Source organism: Oncorhynchus keta, chromosome 23 (assembly GCF_023373465.1).
Source record: "Oncorhynchus keta strain PuntledgeMale-10-30-2019 chromosome 23, Oket_V2, whole genome shotgun sequence".
NCBI lineage: Eukaryota > Metazoa > Chordata > Actinopteri > Salmoniformes > Salmonidae > Oncorhynchus > Oncorhynchus keta.
The window spans coordinates 28,834,126-28,853,238 of NC_068443.1; the positions used below are offsets into that span (position 1 = coordinate 28,834,126).

Genomic DNA, 19,113 nt, shown 5'->3' on the forward strand with positions numbered 1-19,113 from the left:
AAGCCCACTGATTACAATGATGAGCAAGACGTGAAGCTCGGTTCTGGGCCAGCTGCAGCTTAACTAGGTCTTTCTTTGCAGCACTTGACCATATGACTGGACAAAAATCAAGATAAGATAAAACTAGAGCCTGCAGGACTTGCTTTGTGGAGTGAGGTGTCAAAAACGCGTAGAATCTCTTTATTCCTGACAAACCTGTCCCCATCTTTACAACCATTAAATCAATATGTTTTGGACAAGACCATTTACAATCGAAGGTAACACCAAGTGATTTAGTCTCCTCAACTTGTTCAACAGCCACACTATTCATTGCCAGATTCAGATTAGGTCTAGAATTTAGGGAATGATTTGTACCAAATACAATGCTCTTAGTTTTAGAGATGTGCAAGACCAGTTTATTACTGGCCACCCATTCCAAAACAGACTGCAACTCTTTGTTAAGGGTTTCAGTGACTTCATTAGCTGTGGTTGCTGATGAGTACTGTATATGGTTGAATCATCAGCACACATGCTTGTGTAATGCCAGTGGCAGGTCATTGGTTAAAATGTGTATGGATGAATAGATGTGTACCGTGAGTTATCTTACCTGAAAATGCGATCAGATGGTTGTTCTCCCATCACCAGATCAAAACCACGCTGGAAAATAGTGTAAGGCCAGGGTCTGGTGACAAATAAGAGATAGGAGAGAATGAGACTTATTTTCAGTCAAAACCAGTAAGCTCATTTCTGAGACAAGAATGAAATGACTGATTTAAATGAAGAAACATGTTTAAGTAGAGTGTAACAATGAGTAATCATTATCTTAGGTCTATCTTCATTTAGTGTTGTGTTGTCTCTCTTGTCGTGATGTGTGTTTTGTCCTATATTTCTATTTAATTCATTTTTATTTTTAATCCCAGCCCCTGTCCCCGCAGGAGGCCTTTTGCCTTTTGGTAGGCCGTCATTGTAAATAAGAATTTGTTCTTAACTGACTTGCCTAGTTAATGTAAATAAAGGTTAAATATCACAGCACGTTACACTGCAATACAAATAGGGCCGGCTCTAGCCTTTTGGGGGCCTTAAGCGAGATTTGGTTTCCTGCAATTGTACACATTTTGCCATGGGGAGTAGAGAAAACTTTGCAGTTTTAAAGGTCCAGTGCAGTCAAAAACGTGATATTTTTCCTGTGTTTTATATACATTTCCACACTATGAGCTTGGAATAATACTGTGAAATTGTGAATATGATGATAATACCCATTTAGTGTAAGAGCTGTTTGAAAAGACCACCTGAAATTTCAGCCTGTTTTGGTGGGATGGAGTTTTGGGCTTCCATGGTGACCTTACCATGCGGTAAATTAGTCAATAGACCAATAAGAAAGAGATTTCCAAACCTAACTTTCCCTTTTCCGCTCCCCACTGTCAGACAGTCCTAGCTAAATTATTGCTTGGGAAATTGCTCTTTGCTAAGAAGCATTTTCTGTTTTAGTCACAGTAAGGTACTTCATTGTTACCAGAAATGATTTGATATTGAGATCAAAATGGTTGCATTGGACCGCTAAAACACCATGGGGCAGAGAGAAAACGTTGCAATTTGATTAAAAAGATTATGCAATTCTACTCATTTTGAAAATTACCTGGCTAGACTAACTACCAATCTAAAAATTGTTAGCTGACATGGCTAATTGAATGACTGTCAGTGACTGACATCACAAGAGAAAAACTGCTGATGCACAACCACATTTCAAAATTGCACCTGGTGTATTCTGCTATTCTGACTCTCAATAGTAAGTTGAGACCCCGACTGAGTTCCAAAGTGACCGCTTATGTTGCTTATGCTTGGCACCGACCCTGAATACACAAGCGTAGTTTCTGTTTTTCTTCAGTTGTCCATTAAATATGTATTTTTATTTTCAGCTCAAACATATAATAAAATGTTTGGTGGCCTCAGCACACCATCTCCCAACAACATTTCAACCAATCCCCCAAAATGTGGCAGATCAAAAGTAGCACTATGACAGATGCTGTGGGTTCCTCAGTTGCCTCAGTTGCCTGACATGGGATGTGACTTAGGCTTGTGTCTATTTACCAGAGCTGGGAAAGGAGAGGGTGGAAGAATGATGGAGATTAATAAACACAGTCAGCTTGGGGACTTGAATCTGCTACAGTGTGAGAGAAATTGTGACAAGGAGCTGCTGCTTCTCTGAGTAAGCTGTTACTATTGGCAAAAGAGCAGCTAAAACCTGATAAAGGCCTTATACCAGAGGGGCCAGTCATTAAACATTTAAGTTGCGCCTGTAGGCTTTCCCTGTCAAAGACTGACTGCACAGGAGAAAGGAGGGAGATACGGGAGGATGAGAAATGTGTGACACAATTCAGATGTATAGTGAAAAAAGCATATTTCTAACATCAGAACTGCGAAGGCTCTGTAGTAGCAGGCAAATTATTTTCAAGTGATGTATAAGGGTGATAAAAGTTCATAGCATTCTAGAATTCGGGGAAGGATTTTAAAACATCCATCTGCTTGTACTCCACATTTCATGTTAGACCCAACTATAGTGTTCACAGTTCTGCTGTGTAATAAAGCTACAGCATTTATTACATTTTGCTATATTTAGAAATTTTGTGTTATCCAATTGGTAGTTATAGTCTTGTCCCATCGCTGCAGCTCCAGTATGGACTTGAGAGAGGCGAAGGTCAAAAGCCATGCGTCCTCCGAAACACAACCCTGCCAAGCCGCACTGCTTCTTGACACACTGGTCGCTTAACCCAGAAGCCAGCCGCACCAATGTGTCAGAGGAAACACGGTACAACGGGTGACCATGTCAGCGTGCATGCGATGGGATAAGGACATCCCGGGCAGTCAAACCCTCCCCTAACCCGGACAACGCTGGGCCAATTGCGCGCCGCCTCATGGGTCTCCCAGTCACGACCGGCTGTGATACAGCCCGGGATCGAACCCGGATCTGTTGTGACGCCTACAGTGCCTTAGACAGCTCCGCCACTCGGGAGGCTGTAATAAAGCTTTTTAACTAAGAGCTGCCATGTCAATATCTGATTTAGCATGCAGGACCATTAGAGGCCATATTGTCACTTACCCTTGATTTGGACCCCACTCGTTACGAATACAGAGATGCTTATGGACAGGGTCCTTCATGTAGCCATCTAAGCATAGACAGTCACCTGCAACGGGAGTACAATAAAACAATGGCATTCTCTGCAGTGAGATCGATTCACCTGTCTCCTTAATTACTCCAAGACTGTGATTATTTCTATTTGGCAGCAGCAGCACAGACAAAGGATGTGTCGGATATGGCACCATTTCACTATATATTCATAGAGCACTATAAAATGAATAGGGTGCTATTTTGGACACAACCCAAGAACTGTGCAGCATGGCTGGTCAGGCTAGTTCCTCTCCAGCAGCCTCCTGATCAGGGCTAGTTATTACAGCCATCAGAAACAGGGGAGCTGCTCTTTTCTGCTGATGCCTTCTGTCAGCACACAGGAGGAGGGATGTCGCCCTAACCTGATTCAACCAGATTGATGGGGATTCACATTGAGAGCAGGGACCTAGCTACTATATACTTCCAATGACAGACATGCCGTGAGCGTGTTATACAGGGGATACGGGGGAGAATGCATTAGCTCCTGATTTTCAAATACAAATGTTAGTGCAAAGGTTAACTGTCACAGAATGCCAGGATGAAGGTAATCATATCTGATGTAGCTGCTCATATTTCCTGTACACAACTTGATGGTAAATATATTGAATAACTTATATCTGTAGGCATGGTGTGTTAACCAGCAGTTGTTTTAGGGGTTTAAACAAGTCCAAGCATCAGGTATTCAGAGTTTGAATTCTAAATGGGATTTTTCAGAGCTCAGATTGAGTGGTAATTTACTCCGTTTATAGATGGTGGGTGTATACAAATACGGATTAAGTGAAATGATGAGTCATAACAATTCAAACTTTCACCAGAGTTAGCTTTAACATTAAAATGCTAGTCTGGGCCTACAATTACCATAATTAAGTACTCATTATGAAGTGATATTTGCCCATTAATGTGATGCTTATTACTTTTACTGCAAATGATGGAAAGTGAAAGTGTCCTAATGTGTTATACAGGTAATGTGTTTAAAAAAAATGTTATGTTACTGGGTTCTTCGTGTCTCAAGTGACTGACTGAATAATAATGATATCTACTTAGCTTTCTCAACCAAATATCCAACTAAACGCCAGTGATATGATATGCACTTGACAATGGAGTTTCCATGAACTATCAGTAATTATATCATATTAGATCTTATGCAGTGACAATGCACAAGCTCAATCTATAGTGATTAGATTTAGTAAATCCCAATACATTCATATTCCAAACACTCCTGTTATTTTTGAGTGCCACCTTGCATGAGTGAAGAAAGTGCAGCTAGCTACACATATTAAATCCCTTATCCATGACATTTTAACTCAGAATGTATGTTGGATTCATAAAATGTTCAGGTCTGCGGAATATATGTAAACCAGAAAACAAAACAAAGTTTGTTTCTGTCTAATAAATGTCTGATGTGCTTGAATGGGGAAGCAGAATATAGCAGTAAGACGAACCATAAACAATAGCCTATAGCACCTCCAGCAGTCATCCCAGCCTCACACAGAGGTATGTTTCAAATTCACAATCTCTTTTAATATTTGCAGAACCCCAGTTATAGTCACAACCCATCCCTGTTTTCACCAGCATCTTCTCCCTGAGAAGGATTGAGCCCGACTTGTAGTTAGCGAGCATCTACTACCTTGCAATCTTTCCAGGCACGGAGAGTAGAGAGGGTTTCATTAAGAATGCATCATATGAAAAACACAATGTAATTAGGCATTGCACCAGGCCTACTATTCTATATTTCATTTTAAAAGAGAGGGGCTCAAATGATGTATTAAATTTTAAGGAATACAGGTGGTGTCCCTCCCAATGGACCAACTTTTTATTCATTTAGGTCTGAGAATTCACCTTTCAGCACACCGAAGACACCGGTCTATCTGGAATTATGGATGCGAACATGGAGAGAACTCCTTTTTTTCCCAAAAGTCAGACATTTCTACAATGATAATCAGTAGCATGGTACACACTTTCTGTACTAAAATGATCACGAGAGAGATTCAGTGAAGTCTACAACAGAGGTGAATAACTAAAAATCGAAAAAAATATGAGTCTCCCCTCAGTCTGTTTTTATAGCCAGTATAACCTACCCAGTATAATGAAATGTCTAGCTGAAAAACAACACCAAAACCTGGCAGTATTAATTAATATAAAGTATCAGTCAAAAGTTTGGACATACTTACACATTCAATTTTTTTTTTTTTACTATTATCTACATTGTATAATGATAGTGAAGACATCACAACTATGAAATAACACATATGGAATAATGTAGTAACCAAAACAAGAGTTAAACATATCAAAATATATTTTATATTTGAGATTCTTCAAAGTAGCCACACTGCCTTGATGACAGCTTTGCACACTCTTGGCTTTCTTTTTACCAGCTTCATGAGGTAGTCACATGGAATGCATTTCAATTAACAGGTGTGCCTTGCTAAAAGTTCATTTGTGGAATTTCTTTCTATCTTAATGCGTTTGTGCCAATAGGTTGTGTTGTGACAAGGTAGGGGTGGTACACCGAAGATATCCCTATTTGGTAAAATCCCAAGTCCATATTATGTCAAATAAGCAAAGAGAAACGACAGCCCATCATTACTTTAAGACATGAAGGTCAGTATATCCATAAAAATGTCAAGAACTTTCTTCAAGTGCAGTCGCAAAAACCATCAAACGCTATGACGAAATTGGCTCTCATGAAGACTGCCACAGCAAAGGAAGACCCAGAAGACTCTGCTGCAGAGGATAAGTTCATTAGAGTTAACTGCACCTCAGATTGATAGCCCAAATAAATGCAACAGACACATCTTACAAGTAACACACACAGACAATAAGTAACAAACACATCTCAACATCAACTGTTCAGAGGAGACTGCGTGAATCAGGCCTTCATGGTCAAATTGCTGCAAAGAAACCACTACTAAAGGACACCAATAAGAAGAAGAGACTTGCTTGAGCCAAGAAGCACAAGCAATGGACATTAAAACCAGTGGAAATCTTTCCTTTGGTGTGATGAGTCCAAATTTGAGAAATTTGGTTCCAACCGCCGTGGCTTTGTGAGACGCAGAGTAGGTGAATGGATGATCTCTGCATGTGTGGTTCCCACCATGAAGCATGGAGGAGGAGGTGAGATGGTGTGGGGGAGCTTTTGCTTGTGACACTGTCTGTGATTTATTTAGAATTCAAGGCACACTTAACCAGCATGGCTACCACAGCATTCTGCAGCGATACACCATCCCATCTGGTTTGTGCTAAGTGGGAATATCATTTGTTTTTCAACAGGACAATGATCCAAAACACACCTCCAGGTGATGGTGCTACATCAGATGATCTGGCCTAAACAATTACCCGACCTCAACCCAATTGAGATAGTTTGGGACGAGTTTGACCACAGAATGAAGGAAAAGCAACCAACAAGAGCTCAGAATATGTGCTAACTCCTTCGAGACTGTTGCAAAAGCATTCCTTATGAAGCTGGTTGAGAGAATGACAAATGTGTGCAAAGTGGTCATCAAGGCAAAGGGTGGCTACTTTGAAGAATCTAAAAAATATTTTGATTTGTTTAACACTTTTGTGCTTACTACATGATTCCATATGTGTCATAGTTTTGATATCTTCACTATTATTCTACAATGTAGAAAATAGCAAAAAATAAAGAAAAACCCTTGAATGAGAAGGTGTGTACAAACTTTTGACTGGTACTGTATATGATATACAGTGTCTTCAGTATTCACACAGCTTGACTTTTTCAACATTTGGTTCTGTTATAGCCTGAATTAACTTAAACATGGATTAAATTGAGTGCCACTGATGAACACACAATACCCCACAATGTCAAAGTGTTTTTTTAAAATGTTTTTTTAAAGTTATGTCTTGAGTCAATAAGTATTCAACCCCTTTTTATGTGCTTAACAAGTCACGTAATAAGTTACATGGACTGACACTGTGTGCAATAATAGCGTTTAACATGATTTTTAAATGACTACCCCATCTCCGTACCCCACACATACAATTATCTGTAAGGTCCCTTAGTCGAGTAGTGAATTTCAACCACAGATTCAACTACAAAGACCCGGGAGGTTTTCCAATGCCTCACAAAGAAGGGCACCTATTGGTAGATGGGTAAAAAAAAAGTAGACATTGAATATTGCTTTGAGCATTTTGAAGTTGTTAATTACAATTTGGATGGTGTATCAATACACCCAGTCACTACAAAGATACAGGCATCCTTCTTAACCTTCCTAGGCCAATGGTGACTTTAAAACAGTTACAGAGTTTAATGTCTGTGATAGGAGAAAACTGAGGATGGACCCACAACTCCACAATACTAATCTAAATGACAGAGTTTAAATTAGGAAGTTAGTACAGAAGAAAATATTCCAAAACATGCATCCTGTTTACAATAAGGCACTGCAGTCTATATTCAGAGCCATATTCCAGTAAAGCTTAGAGAGGATCTCATGTCAAATAGTGTTTTAGTAACATGGCTACAGGTCCCCCTGCCTCATCTAAAGCCCATTATTGTGGGTAGATGCTATATACCACTAAGTGCTAACAGTCAGTATCTGGATAATATGTGTAAAATGCTTGAAAATAGTGATGCACCGATATGACATTTTTGGCAGATACCGATATCTGATATTTTCCTTGCCAAAAAAACATGATACCGATAACCAATATTTAAAAGGCCTTTTAAGCGTTCTAGTACAGTTAAATAATTAACACACACACACAGATATGGATGCAGTGGTCTAAGGCAATGCATTCCAGTGCAAGCCGCGTCACTACAGTCCCTGGTTCGAATCCAGGCTGTATCACATCCGGCCGTGATTGGGAGTCCCATAGGGCGGCGCACAATTGGCCCTGCGTCGTCCGGGTTTGGCCAGGGGAGGCCGTGATTGTAAATAAGAATTTGTTCTTTACTGACTTGCCTAGTTAAATGAAGGTTACACACACACACACACACACACCACACTGACCAAAAAGTTATTTTGTTGGTGTTTACATATGTCCCCATTACCAGTAAAACATCATCCAGACCTATTTCTTTCACTTACTTGCTGTGCCGTTTTGCTGTTTTGCTGTGCATTCGTTTCATTCTCAACCAGGATTTCTATGGAACGCCATTTGGGTCTTTGCATATCAAAAAAGATACAAGTAAAATAACACTATTTGACGTGTCAAATAAGCTTGTTAACCAATCAGGACCTGAATATGACTACACGTCACATAATAATTTAACGAGTTCATAAATTGTTTACGTAGTTATTACACATTGATTACACTATCACTCGCATTTCATATGTCACAACGATTCATCGATTCGTATGCTATGATGCTGGTAAAGATGTCTTGCGCACCTACAGTGTTGGTCATAAAAGAATGTTAGCGAGCTCATGGATGCAAACAATGTTCTTCCCCCAAAACATAGCAAAACGACATAATCTGTTTCTTGCTAACTATATAGCTAGGTGTCATCATCTAAAAATAACCCTAATTCATAAGACATTTCTTATTTGATTAATGATATCAAACCCATCTATGTGAAGGCAGCTACAATAAAGATTAGCCACAATAGTGGACTTTGCAGTTAGCCTTCAAAATAAAAGTATGTCATTGACAGTGATGAAAATGAATACAAATCGTAGAATTATGCCATATTTTAATAGATCATGCTAAATGAGGTTGGAATGTTGTTACATAAAATCAACAAAAGTTAATCATTTGTTAATTTGACAAAAATCTGTTGAAATCACACTGGATGTATTATACTTTAGAATTGCATTGGGGGCATACTTATTTCACCGTACAGCCTTACCTATGGATTATGGCATGAGGTATCAGTCTACTCAGTGACACCCCCCAGAGAACATTAGCATCGTAGCTCTTATTGCGGGACTCAAACAACTGTGAATTGAGTCACATATATTGTCTACCTATGTGTATTGAACACTATTCCAGAGGAAAAACAATACTGCGTGGATGTCTTGGAGTATGATAACTCTGAGGAGGACGTTGGGAAAAAATATATTGTGTATTGAATCCACTGTTACCCCATTTCATTGATCCCCAATCCTTAGGTAAAGCTGAACAGTGCAATATGAATGTCAATACACACAATAGGCTGACAGGGGAGGTGATTTCACACAGTCACAGTCCCGCGATAAGAGCTACAACACGTTCTGTGAGTGTCACCGAGTAGACTAATGCTTCACATTCCATCCTTGTTTAACATAAATCTAGTCTAAATATGCTATGATTCCACCTTGTAATCACTTTCAGAGGTACTTTTATTTTGAAGGCAAACCACAAATTCCACTATTGTGCCTAATCCTTATTGCGGCTAGCTTCACAACACATAACCCAGTCAGGTCAAGCCTCACTAGCCAGATGATAGTTCTGAATTTGCACATGCAAGCCAAGCGCCACCACTACTATCAGGATTACTAAATCATTGCTAAGAACAATGAAAATGACTGCAGTTTCTACTGGTCATTGTTTTCAGGCTGGTTGTATTGGTGCTAGCTAGGTACCAAGCTAAAGCTAGCTAGCTACCCCAGAAGTTGTGGTCAAACAAATAATTCTTTATTATCAATGCGGTATTGTAAACACAATGTTCGTGTCCGGTGTTTGCCTATTTGCAGACTTTTTTTGTACAGCTTTGACAGTGCTACTGATAGTAGTGGTGGCGCTTGGCTTGCAAATGCAAATTCAGAACACACAACATTCTATAATAGAACTGTGTTATTTGACATGTCAAATTAAAAGCTTATTTAACGTGACAAACAGTGTTATTGTCAAATAGTGTTGTTTGACGTGTATCTTTTGTTGACAAGCAAAGACCCAAAAGGTGTTCCATACATAGTATGCCGTGAAGCTAATAGCAGTGACGCTATTACTGTGTAACTCTGGTAGGGCAACATCTGAACAATAGCACACTTGGTAACGTTAGTGTACCGGTGCGTGACCAGTCGCAAAAGCCAATAAGAATAGTTGATTGTCAAGGGCAATGAATTCCACTATGTTGCCGTAAATGGATTTCGCCTTTGAGTTGTCTCGTTGACATTCTCTTACTCTTTCAAAAGACTGCTTGACTTGTTGACTGCTGTAACCACACAGCAATTGTAGGCTAGGTTAGGAATGCTGTGTTGCACGTGTAGTGCAAAATTTTACGTGGTGTCATTATGTCATGTGTCATGTACCTACGTTATATAGGTTGTACGTCAGCTATGTGCTTTATGTATTGATTTGTTGTTAAAAAAAAGTATTTTTTTAAAAAGGTTGCATAGCAACAGCATCTACTTCCGGTAGCTTGGCGACGAGCTTGTACACTCAACTGAAAGCATACTGTTCGTTTACAGCATTTTATAGTATAAATTAATAGTATGTTAGTATGGGTATTCGAACACAGCTGTAACGTGTAGTTTTCATTTATTTAATAAAATCTGAAGTAAAATTGAGAGAAAAAAAAGGTTGTACGTCAGCTTTGACATTGTTTTGGCCGATGAAGCAACAATACATAATATAAAGAATGATAGTAAAAAGCTTTGGAGCACCTTATAATTCAATTTTGGGCAAAAGGGCAAACTCAGCTCCATCATTCATTGAATCAGATGGCTCCTTCATCACAAAACACACCGATATTGGCAACTACACTGAACAAAAATATAAACGCAACATGTAAAGTGTTAGTCCCATGTTTAATGAGCTTAAATAAAATATCCTAGAAATGTTCCATATGCACCAAAAAATGTATTGTGTATTATGTCAAATGTATTATCAAATTTGTTTACATCCCGGTAAGTGAGCATTTCTCCTTTGCCAACATAATCCATCCACCTAACAGGTGTGGTATATCAAGAAGCTATTGTGTGGGCGAGCGGTTTGCTGATGTCATTGTTGTGAACAGAGTGCCCCATGGTGGCGGTGGGGTTATGGTATGGGCAGGCATAAGCAAAAGACAATAAGCATTTTATCGATGGCAATTTGAATGCACAGCGATAATGTGACAACATACTGTCGTGCCATTCATCCGCGGCCATCACCTAATGTTTCAGCATGATAATGCACTGCCCCATGACACAAGTATCTGTACACAATACCTGGAAGCTGAATATGTTCCAGTTCTTCCATGGCCTTCATACTCACCAGACATGTCACCCATTGAGCATGTTTGGGATGATCTGGATCTATGTGTACGACCGTGTGTCCAGTTCACGGCAATATCCAGCAACTTCACACAGCCATTAAAGAGGAGTGGGACAACATTCCACAGATCACAATCAATAGCCTGATCAACTTTATGCGAAAGAGATGAGTCGTGTTGCATGAGGCAAATGGTGATCACACCAGATACTGGTCCACGCCCCTACCTTTTTAAGATATCTGTGACCACAGATGCATATCTGTATTCCCAGTCATGTGAAATACATAGATTAGGGTCTAATTTATTTATTTAAATTGACTGATTTCCCGATATGAACTGTAACTCAGTAAAATCTTAGAAATTGTTGCATGTTACGTTTATATTTTTGTGCAGTATAATAAAAAATAAAAAAAATACTGGCAAGACAAGCAAACTTAGACCTGACATGCCAGCAAGAAACGCCAAAACTACACATCCAAGTATAACTGACCAAATTATGAAAAACAAGCATTGTAATTTTGAATTCTGTAATGCGAGTGCGGAAAAGGTGAAAAAATTATTGTTGTCTATCAACAATGAGGAGCCACCTGGGTCTGGCAACTTGGATGGAAAATTACTGAGGATGATAGAGTACGATATTGCCACTCCTATTTGCCATCTCCTCAATCTAAGCTTACAAAGAACTGTGTGCCCCCAGGTCTGGAGGGAAGCAAAGTCATTCCGCTACCCAGGAATAGTAAAGCACCCGTTACTGGCTCAAATAGCCGACCAATCAGCCGGTTATCAACTCTTAGTAAACTTTTGGAAAAAATAGTGTTTGACCAGATAAAATGCTATTTTACAATAAATAAATTAACAGCAGACTTTTAGCATGCTTATGGTAAATAGCATTCAACACGAACGGCACTTACACAAATGACTGGTGATTGGCTGAGAGAAATTGATAATAAAAAGATTGTGGGAGCTGTTTTGTAAGATTTCATTGTGACTTTTGACTTTATCAATCATAGTATGCCTCTGAAAAAAAATGTACAGTGGGGCAAAAAAAGTATTTAGTCAGCCACCAAGTGTGCAAGTTCTCCCACTTAAAAAGAGGGAGGCCTGTAATTTTCATCATAGGTACACTTCAACTATGACAGACAAAATGAGGGGGAAAAAATCCAGAAAATCACATTGTAGGATTTTAATGAATTTATTTGCTAAATATGGTGGAAAATAAGTATTTGGTCAATAACAAAAGTTTATCTCAATACTTTGTTATATACACTTTGTTGGCAATGGCAGAGGTCAAATGTTTTCTGTAAGTCTTCACAAGGTTTTCACACACTGTTGCTGGTATTTTGGCCTCCATGCAGATCTCCTCGAGAGCAGTGATGTTTGGCTAGGCCACTCCAGGACCTTGAAATGTTTCTTACGAAGCCACTCCTTCGTTGCCCGGGCGGTGTGTTTGGGATCATTGTCATGCTGAAAGATCCAGCCACGTTTCATCTTCAATGCCCTTGCTGATGGAAGGAGGTTTTCACTCAAAATCTCACGATACATGGCCCCATTCATTCTTTCCTTTACACGGATCAGTCGTCCTGGTCCCTTTGCAGAAAAACAGCCCCAAAGCATAATGTTTCCACCCCCATGCTTCACAGTAGGTATGGTGTTCTTTGGATGCAACACAGCATTCTTTGTCCTCCAAACATGGCGAGTTGAGTTACCAAAAAGTTCTATTTTGGTTTCATCTAACCATATGACATTCTCCCAATCTTCTTCTGGATCATCCAAATGCTCTCTAGCAAACTTCAGATGGGCCTGGACATGTACTGGCTTAAGCAGGGGGACACGTCTGGCACTGCAAGATTTGAGTCCCTGGTGTTACTGATGGTAGGCTTTGTTACTTTGGTCCCAGCTCTCTGCAGGTCATTCACTAGGTCCCCCCGTGTGGTTCTGGGATTTTTGCTCACCGTTCTTGTGATCATTTTGACCCCACAGGGTGAGATCTTGCGTGGAGCCCCAGATCGAGGGAGATTATCAGTGGTCTTGTATGTCTTCCATTTCCTAATAATTGCTCCCACCGTTGATTTCTTCAAACCAAGCTGCTTACCTATTGCAGATTCAGTCTTCCCAGCCTGGTGCAGGTCTACAATTTTGTTTCTGGTGTCCTTTGACAGCTCTTTGGTCTTGGCCATAGTGGAGTTTGGAGTGTGACTGTTTGAGGTTGTGGACAGGTGTCTTTTATATTGATAACAAGTTCAAACAGGTTCCATTAATACAGGTAACGAGCGGAGGACAGAGGAGCCTCTTAAAGAAGAAGTTACAGGTCTGTGAGAGCCAGAAATCTTGCTTGTTTGTGGGTGACCAAATACTTATTTTCCACCATAATTTGCAAATAAATTCATTAAAAATCCTACAATGTGATTTTCTGGATTTTTTTTCTCATTTTTTTCTGTCATAGTTTAAGTGTACATATGATGAATATTACAGGCCTCTCTCATCTTTTTAAGTGGGAGAACTTGCACAGGTCATCTATAAGTCTTTGCTTGGTAAATCCCCACCTTATCTTAGCTCACTGGTCACCATAGCAGTACCCATATTTCCCTGGTCACCCCCAAAGCCAACTCCTCCTTTGGCCGCCTTTCCTTCCAGTTCTCTGCTGCCAATGACTGGAACGAACTGCAAAAAATCACTGAAGCTGGAGACTCATATGTCCCTCACTAACTTTAAGCACCAGCTGTCAGAGCAGCTCATAGATCACTGCACCTGTACATAGCCCATCTGTAAATAGCCCATCCAACTGCCTCATCCCCATACTGTGATTTATTTTATTAATTTTGCTCCTTTGCACCCCAGTATCTCTACTTGCACATTCATATTCTCCACATTTATCACGCCAGTGTTTAATTGCTATACTGCAAATCCACTGCTCAAAATAATAAAGGGAACACTAAAATAACACGTCCTAGATCTGAATGAATGAAATATTATTATGAAATACTTTTTTCTTTACATAGATGAATGTGCTGACAACAAAATCACACAAAAATTATCAATGGAAATCAAATTTATCAGCCCATGGAGGTCTGGATTTGCAGTCGCACTCAAAATTAAAGTGGAAAACCACACTACAGGCTGATCCAACTTTGATGTAATGTCCTTAAAACAAGTCAAAACGAGGCTCAGTAGTGTGTGTGGCCTCCACGTGCCTGTATGACCTCCCTACAACACCTGGGCATGCTCCTGATGAGGTGGCGGATGGTCTCCTGAGGGATCTCCTCCCAGACCTGGACTAAAGCATCCGCCAACTCCTGGACAGTCTGTGGTGCAACGCGGCGTTGGTAGATGGAGCGAGACATGATGTCCCAGATGTGCTCAATTGGATTCAGGTCTGGGGAACGGGCAGGCCAGTCCATAGCAACAATGCCTTCCTCTAGCAGGAACTGCTGACACACTCCAGCCACAGACGTGGACAACTACAAATACCTAGGTGTCTGGTTAGACTGTAAAAACTCCTTCCAGACCCACATCAATACATCTCCAGTCCAAAGTTAAATCTAGAATTGGCTTCCTATTTCGCAACAAAGCATCCTTCACTCATGCTGTCAAACATACCCTTGTAAAACTGACCATCCTACCAATCCTCGACTTCGGCGATGTCATTTACAAAATAGCCTCCAATACCCTACTTAACAAATTGGATGCAGTCTATCACTGCAATCCGTTTTGTCACCAAAGCCCCATATACTACCCACCATTGCGACCTGTACACTCTCGTTGGCTGGCCCTCGCTTCATACTCGTCGCCAAACCCACTGGCTCCATGTCATCTACAAGACCCTGCTAGGTAAAGTCCCCCCTTATCTCAGCTCGCTGGTCATCATAGCATCACCCACCTGTAGCACACACTCCAGCAGGTATATCTCTCTGGTCACCCTCAAAACCAATTCTTTCTTTGGCCGCCTCTTCTTCCAGTTCTCTGCTGCCAATGACTGGAACGAACTACGAAAATCTCTGAAACTGGAAACACTTATCTCCCTCACTAGCTTTAAGCATCAACTGTCAGAGCAGCTCACAGATTACTGCACCTGTACATAGCCCACCGATAATTTAGCCCAAACAACTACCGCTTTCCCTACTATATTGATTTTATTTATTTATTTATTTTGCTCCCCATTATTTTTATTTATACTTTGCACATTCTTCCACTGCAAATCTACCATTCCAGTGTTTTACTTGCTATATTGTATTTACTTTGCCACCATGGCCTTTTTTTGCCTTTACCTCCCTTATCTCACCTCATTTGCTCACATCGTATATAGACTTGTTTATACTGTATTATTGACTGTATTTTTGTTTTACTCCATGTGTAACTCTGTGTCGTTGTATGTGTCGAACTGCTTTGCTTTATCTTGGCCAGGTCGCAATTGGAAATGAGAACTTGTTCTCATCTTGCCTACCTGGTTAAATAAAGGTGAAATAAAAAATAAAATAAAAAACATGAGGTCGAGCATTGTCTTGCATTAGGAGGAACCCAGGGCCAACCGCACCAGCATATGGTCTCACAAGGGGTCTGAGGATCTCATCTCGGGTACCTAATGGCAGTCAGGCTACCTCTGGCGAGCACACGGAGGGCTGTGCGGCCCCCCCCAAAAAATGACACCCCACACCATGACTGACCCACCGCCAAACCGGTCATGATGGAGGATGTTGCAGGCAGCAGAACGTTCTCCACGACGTCTCCAGACTCTGTCACGTCTGTCACATGTGCTCAGTGTGAACCTGCTTTCATCTGTGAAGAGCACAGGGCGCCAGTGGCGAATTTGCCAATCTTGGTGTTCTCTGGCAAATGCCAAACGTCCTCATACCACCCTCATGGAGTCTGTTTCTGACCGTTTGAGCTGACACATGCACATTTGTGGACTACTGTAGGTCATTTTGCAGGGCTCTGGCAGTGCTCCTCCTGCTCCTCCTTGCACAAAGGCGGGGGTAGCGGCCCTGTTGCTGGGTTGTTGCCCTCCTACGGCCTCCTCCAGGTCTCCTGATGTACTGGCCTGTCTCCTGGTAGCGCCTCCATGCTCTGGACACTACGCTGACAGAAACAGCAAACCTTCTTACCACAGCTCGCGTTGATGTTCCATCCTGGATGAGCTGCACTACCTGAGCCACTTGTGTGGGGTGTAGACTCCGTCTCATGCTACCACTAGAGTAAAAGCACCGCTTGCATTCAAAAGTGACCAAAACATCAGCCAGGAAGCATAGGAACTGAGAAGTGGTCTGTGGTCACCTTTATTTGGGGGGCTTGCTAATATATATAGACAGTACCAGTCAAAAATTTGGACACACCTACTCATTTTCTTTATTTTTACAATAATCTACATTGTAGAATAACAGTGAAGACATCAAAGGTTTCTGGAGAGGTGAAGAGTTGTGCGTAAATCCAAAACACAACCCTTCCAAGCCAAGCCGCACTGCTTCTTGACACAATGCCCACTTAACCCAGAAGTCAGCCACACCAATGCGTCAGAGGAAACAGCGAGCAGTACGCCCAGCTTGCCACAGGAGGAGTAACTAGTGCACAATGGGACAACTGCTGCCCTCCCCTATCCCGGACAACGCTGGGCCAATTGTGCACCGCCCCATGGGTCTCCCAGTCGTGGCCGGCTGTGACAGAGCCTGGACTCGAACCCAGAATCTCTAGTGGAATCAACAGCTTGTACTGTGATGCAGTGCCTTAGACCACTGCGCCACTCAGGAGTCCCAATCCCCTTCTTTAAACCTAGGTATTTGAAAATGGTATTTGAAATAAGTATTTGAAAATACTTACAAATACAATTTGGTCGACCTCTTGGTTTTCTACAAATAACCATTCAATTACTAAAATAAAAGTACTGGGCTGTATATTTTCAAATACTTAGAAACACAGAAAAAACAAATACTCAAATACACATGTATTTGAAGCCAGGTCTGCTTGTGATACAACCTCAAACACATAATTCCATTCCGTCCTGGATCTTTCTTGTTTTCTGTACATTCATATACATTTGAGAACTACCTGAGAAACTTTTTATAATTCTTTTTTTTAAGTGCAATCCTCTGGGGATCCAATGCACATTTGTATGTATACCTTTTCTGGCAAAATAAATACAATACAATTAACTTAAACGCAATATTGAAGTTCAATGAAAGTGCAGACAGATGTAATTGGTTGCCAGAGTTAGAGTGTGTGAATCGGTGGCATGCACTATGCGGTATAGTACCTGTCTCTGGATCACACTGGTGTTCACAGGGGTCCAGAATGCGGCGGCCACACAGCTCATTGATCCAAGGCCCGCTGGCATTCTGCTGGTAGTATAGCAACACCTGGGCCGGGTTCAGCCAGTCAGACGCATCCAGTTGACTGCCCTGCAGCAAAATGAACTTGGACCCTAAGAAAAAAAGGAAAGGGTTGTTGGTTGTTGGAAAACACACAGTTTAGGCACCTACCTGATCAATTAAAGGTTCAGTACTGTACATCAGCAGTTCTATCAACCTTTCTATTTAACAGTTTGTGAGTAGAGACTTATCACAAGGCACAAAAAAGAATACATTTTCTGAGTATTACATTTCCCCGGATGAAAAACAGCAATGAAATGGATAGGACACAATGTTCCGGCAACTCATTTCATATTTCTGAAGGTGCATTGCATACACAGCTGTGGCTTAAATATGGATTTCTCCTAGGCAAAAACCTAGATTGTTATCACCTTAACCACAACATTACATTAAGTCTGATAAGATTGTGTAGACATTTATGGACACGTTCTAAATCGATCTGAGTTCCTGCGATTCAAAAGGCAAATTCACAATCCTTCATCTCTTTTCAACATTGCCTCCCCTGGATGCCTTCCGGAATCATAATAACACCCGGAGTATCCATGGAACACAGTTGTGGTTAGGAATGAAATCAAACCGGAATGATGGATGAGTAAGGCAAGTCACACCCCATAATATATCTGGACTGCCAGCTCCCATGATGGCTGAAAAATGCCAATGAGCCAAGAGTGAGTACTTGGCCTGCAGTGCTTTTCTGCAGGTGCTAGCTACCCTGAAATTCATTAGCGAGCCAGCCCAAGCACACAGAAAGTGGAGAGAGAGTGATGATACAGTGGGTGGTCACGACGACCTGGCCTGATTGTGCTTTGATGCTTTGAGGGCACATCTGTTGTGGTCTCACATGGGAGGAGAGAGGGGAGAGGGGAGGAATCAGCCTAGTGACATTTCCCCATTTCCCTTTGTCTGGGAGTGGGGTAGCAGAGAGCCATACATTTATACTTCTGTGGTTTTCAGGAGGGCAGGCGATCGCCCCTTACCGTCTGCGATGAGGTGCTCAGGCACATGGAGGATGACCCGGACGTTGAGGCCACAGGAGAGGTGTGAGGAGTACACCAGGCCGATCACACAGCTGACAACGCTGATCAAAGTCAGGGTGGTCTTATTGATGGGGCTTCGTGGGGAACCTGCTGGAAAAAAGAAGGACACAGACAACAAAGGGGAAGCATGTGATGCTGAAACCACACTGTGGCTATTTCCCAAATGGCACCTTATTCCCTTTATAGTGCACTACTTTTGAACAGGGCTCATAGGGTCAGGTAGTGCACAATAAAGGGAATATGGTGCCATTTGGGAAGCACCCATTTACTCCCTCCAGCACCTCCACCAAGGGAGTCGCTTACAAACAAGTCATCACTGGGCTTTCTGCCTATGAAAGGGACCTCTGTATCAAACCGGTAGCTTTGGGAGATTTGGCTAGTCAAGTCTAGCTGGTGGGGCGATAAAAGTGTTCCTTTGAAGGGTGCTATTGCCATATGTGC

The 19,113-nt window shown here is 41.3% G+C and overlaps 1 protein-coding gene across 10 annotated transcripts in view; it reads right to left on the reverse strand.

Moving 5' to 3' along the window:
• Positions 1–19,113, reverse strand: part of LOC118402117 (astrotactin-1-like) — a 243,218-nt gene that overhangs the window by 153,253 nt on the left and 70,852 nt on the right. For 7 of the 10 annotated variants that reach the window (XM_035800040.2, XM_035800036.2, XM_035800034.2 and 4 more), the window contains 4 exons: positions 18,613–18,762; positions 17,521–17,688; positions 3,077–3,161; positions 587–661 (listed from right to left, as the gene is read on the reverse strand). In XM_035800040.2, coding sequence (XP_035655933.1) covers positions 587–661; positions 3,077–3,161; positions 17,521–17,688; positions 18,613–18,762 — 478 coding nt within the window. The remainder of the gene's footprint in view (positions 1–586; positions 662–3,076; positions 3,162–17,520; positions 17,689–18,612; positions 18,763–19,113) is intronic. The other 3 variants (XM_035800041.2, XM_035800037.2, XM_035800033.2) reach the window with 1 other exon arrangement.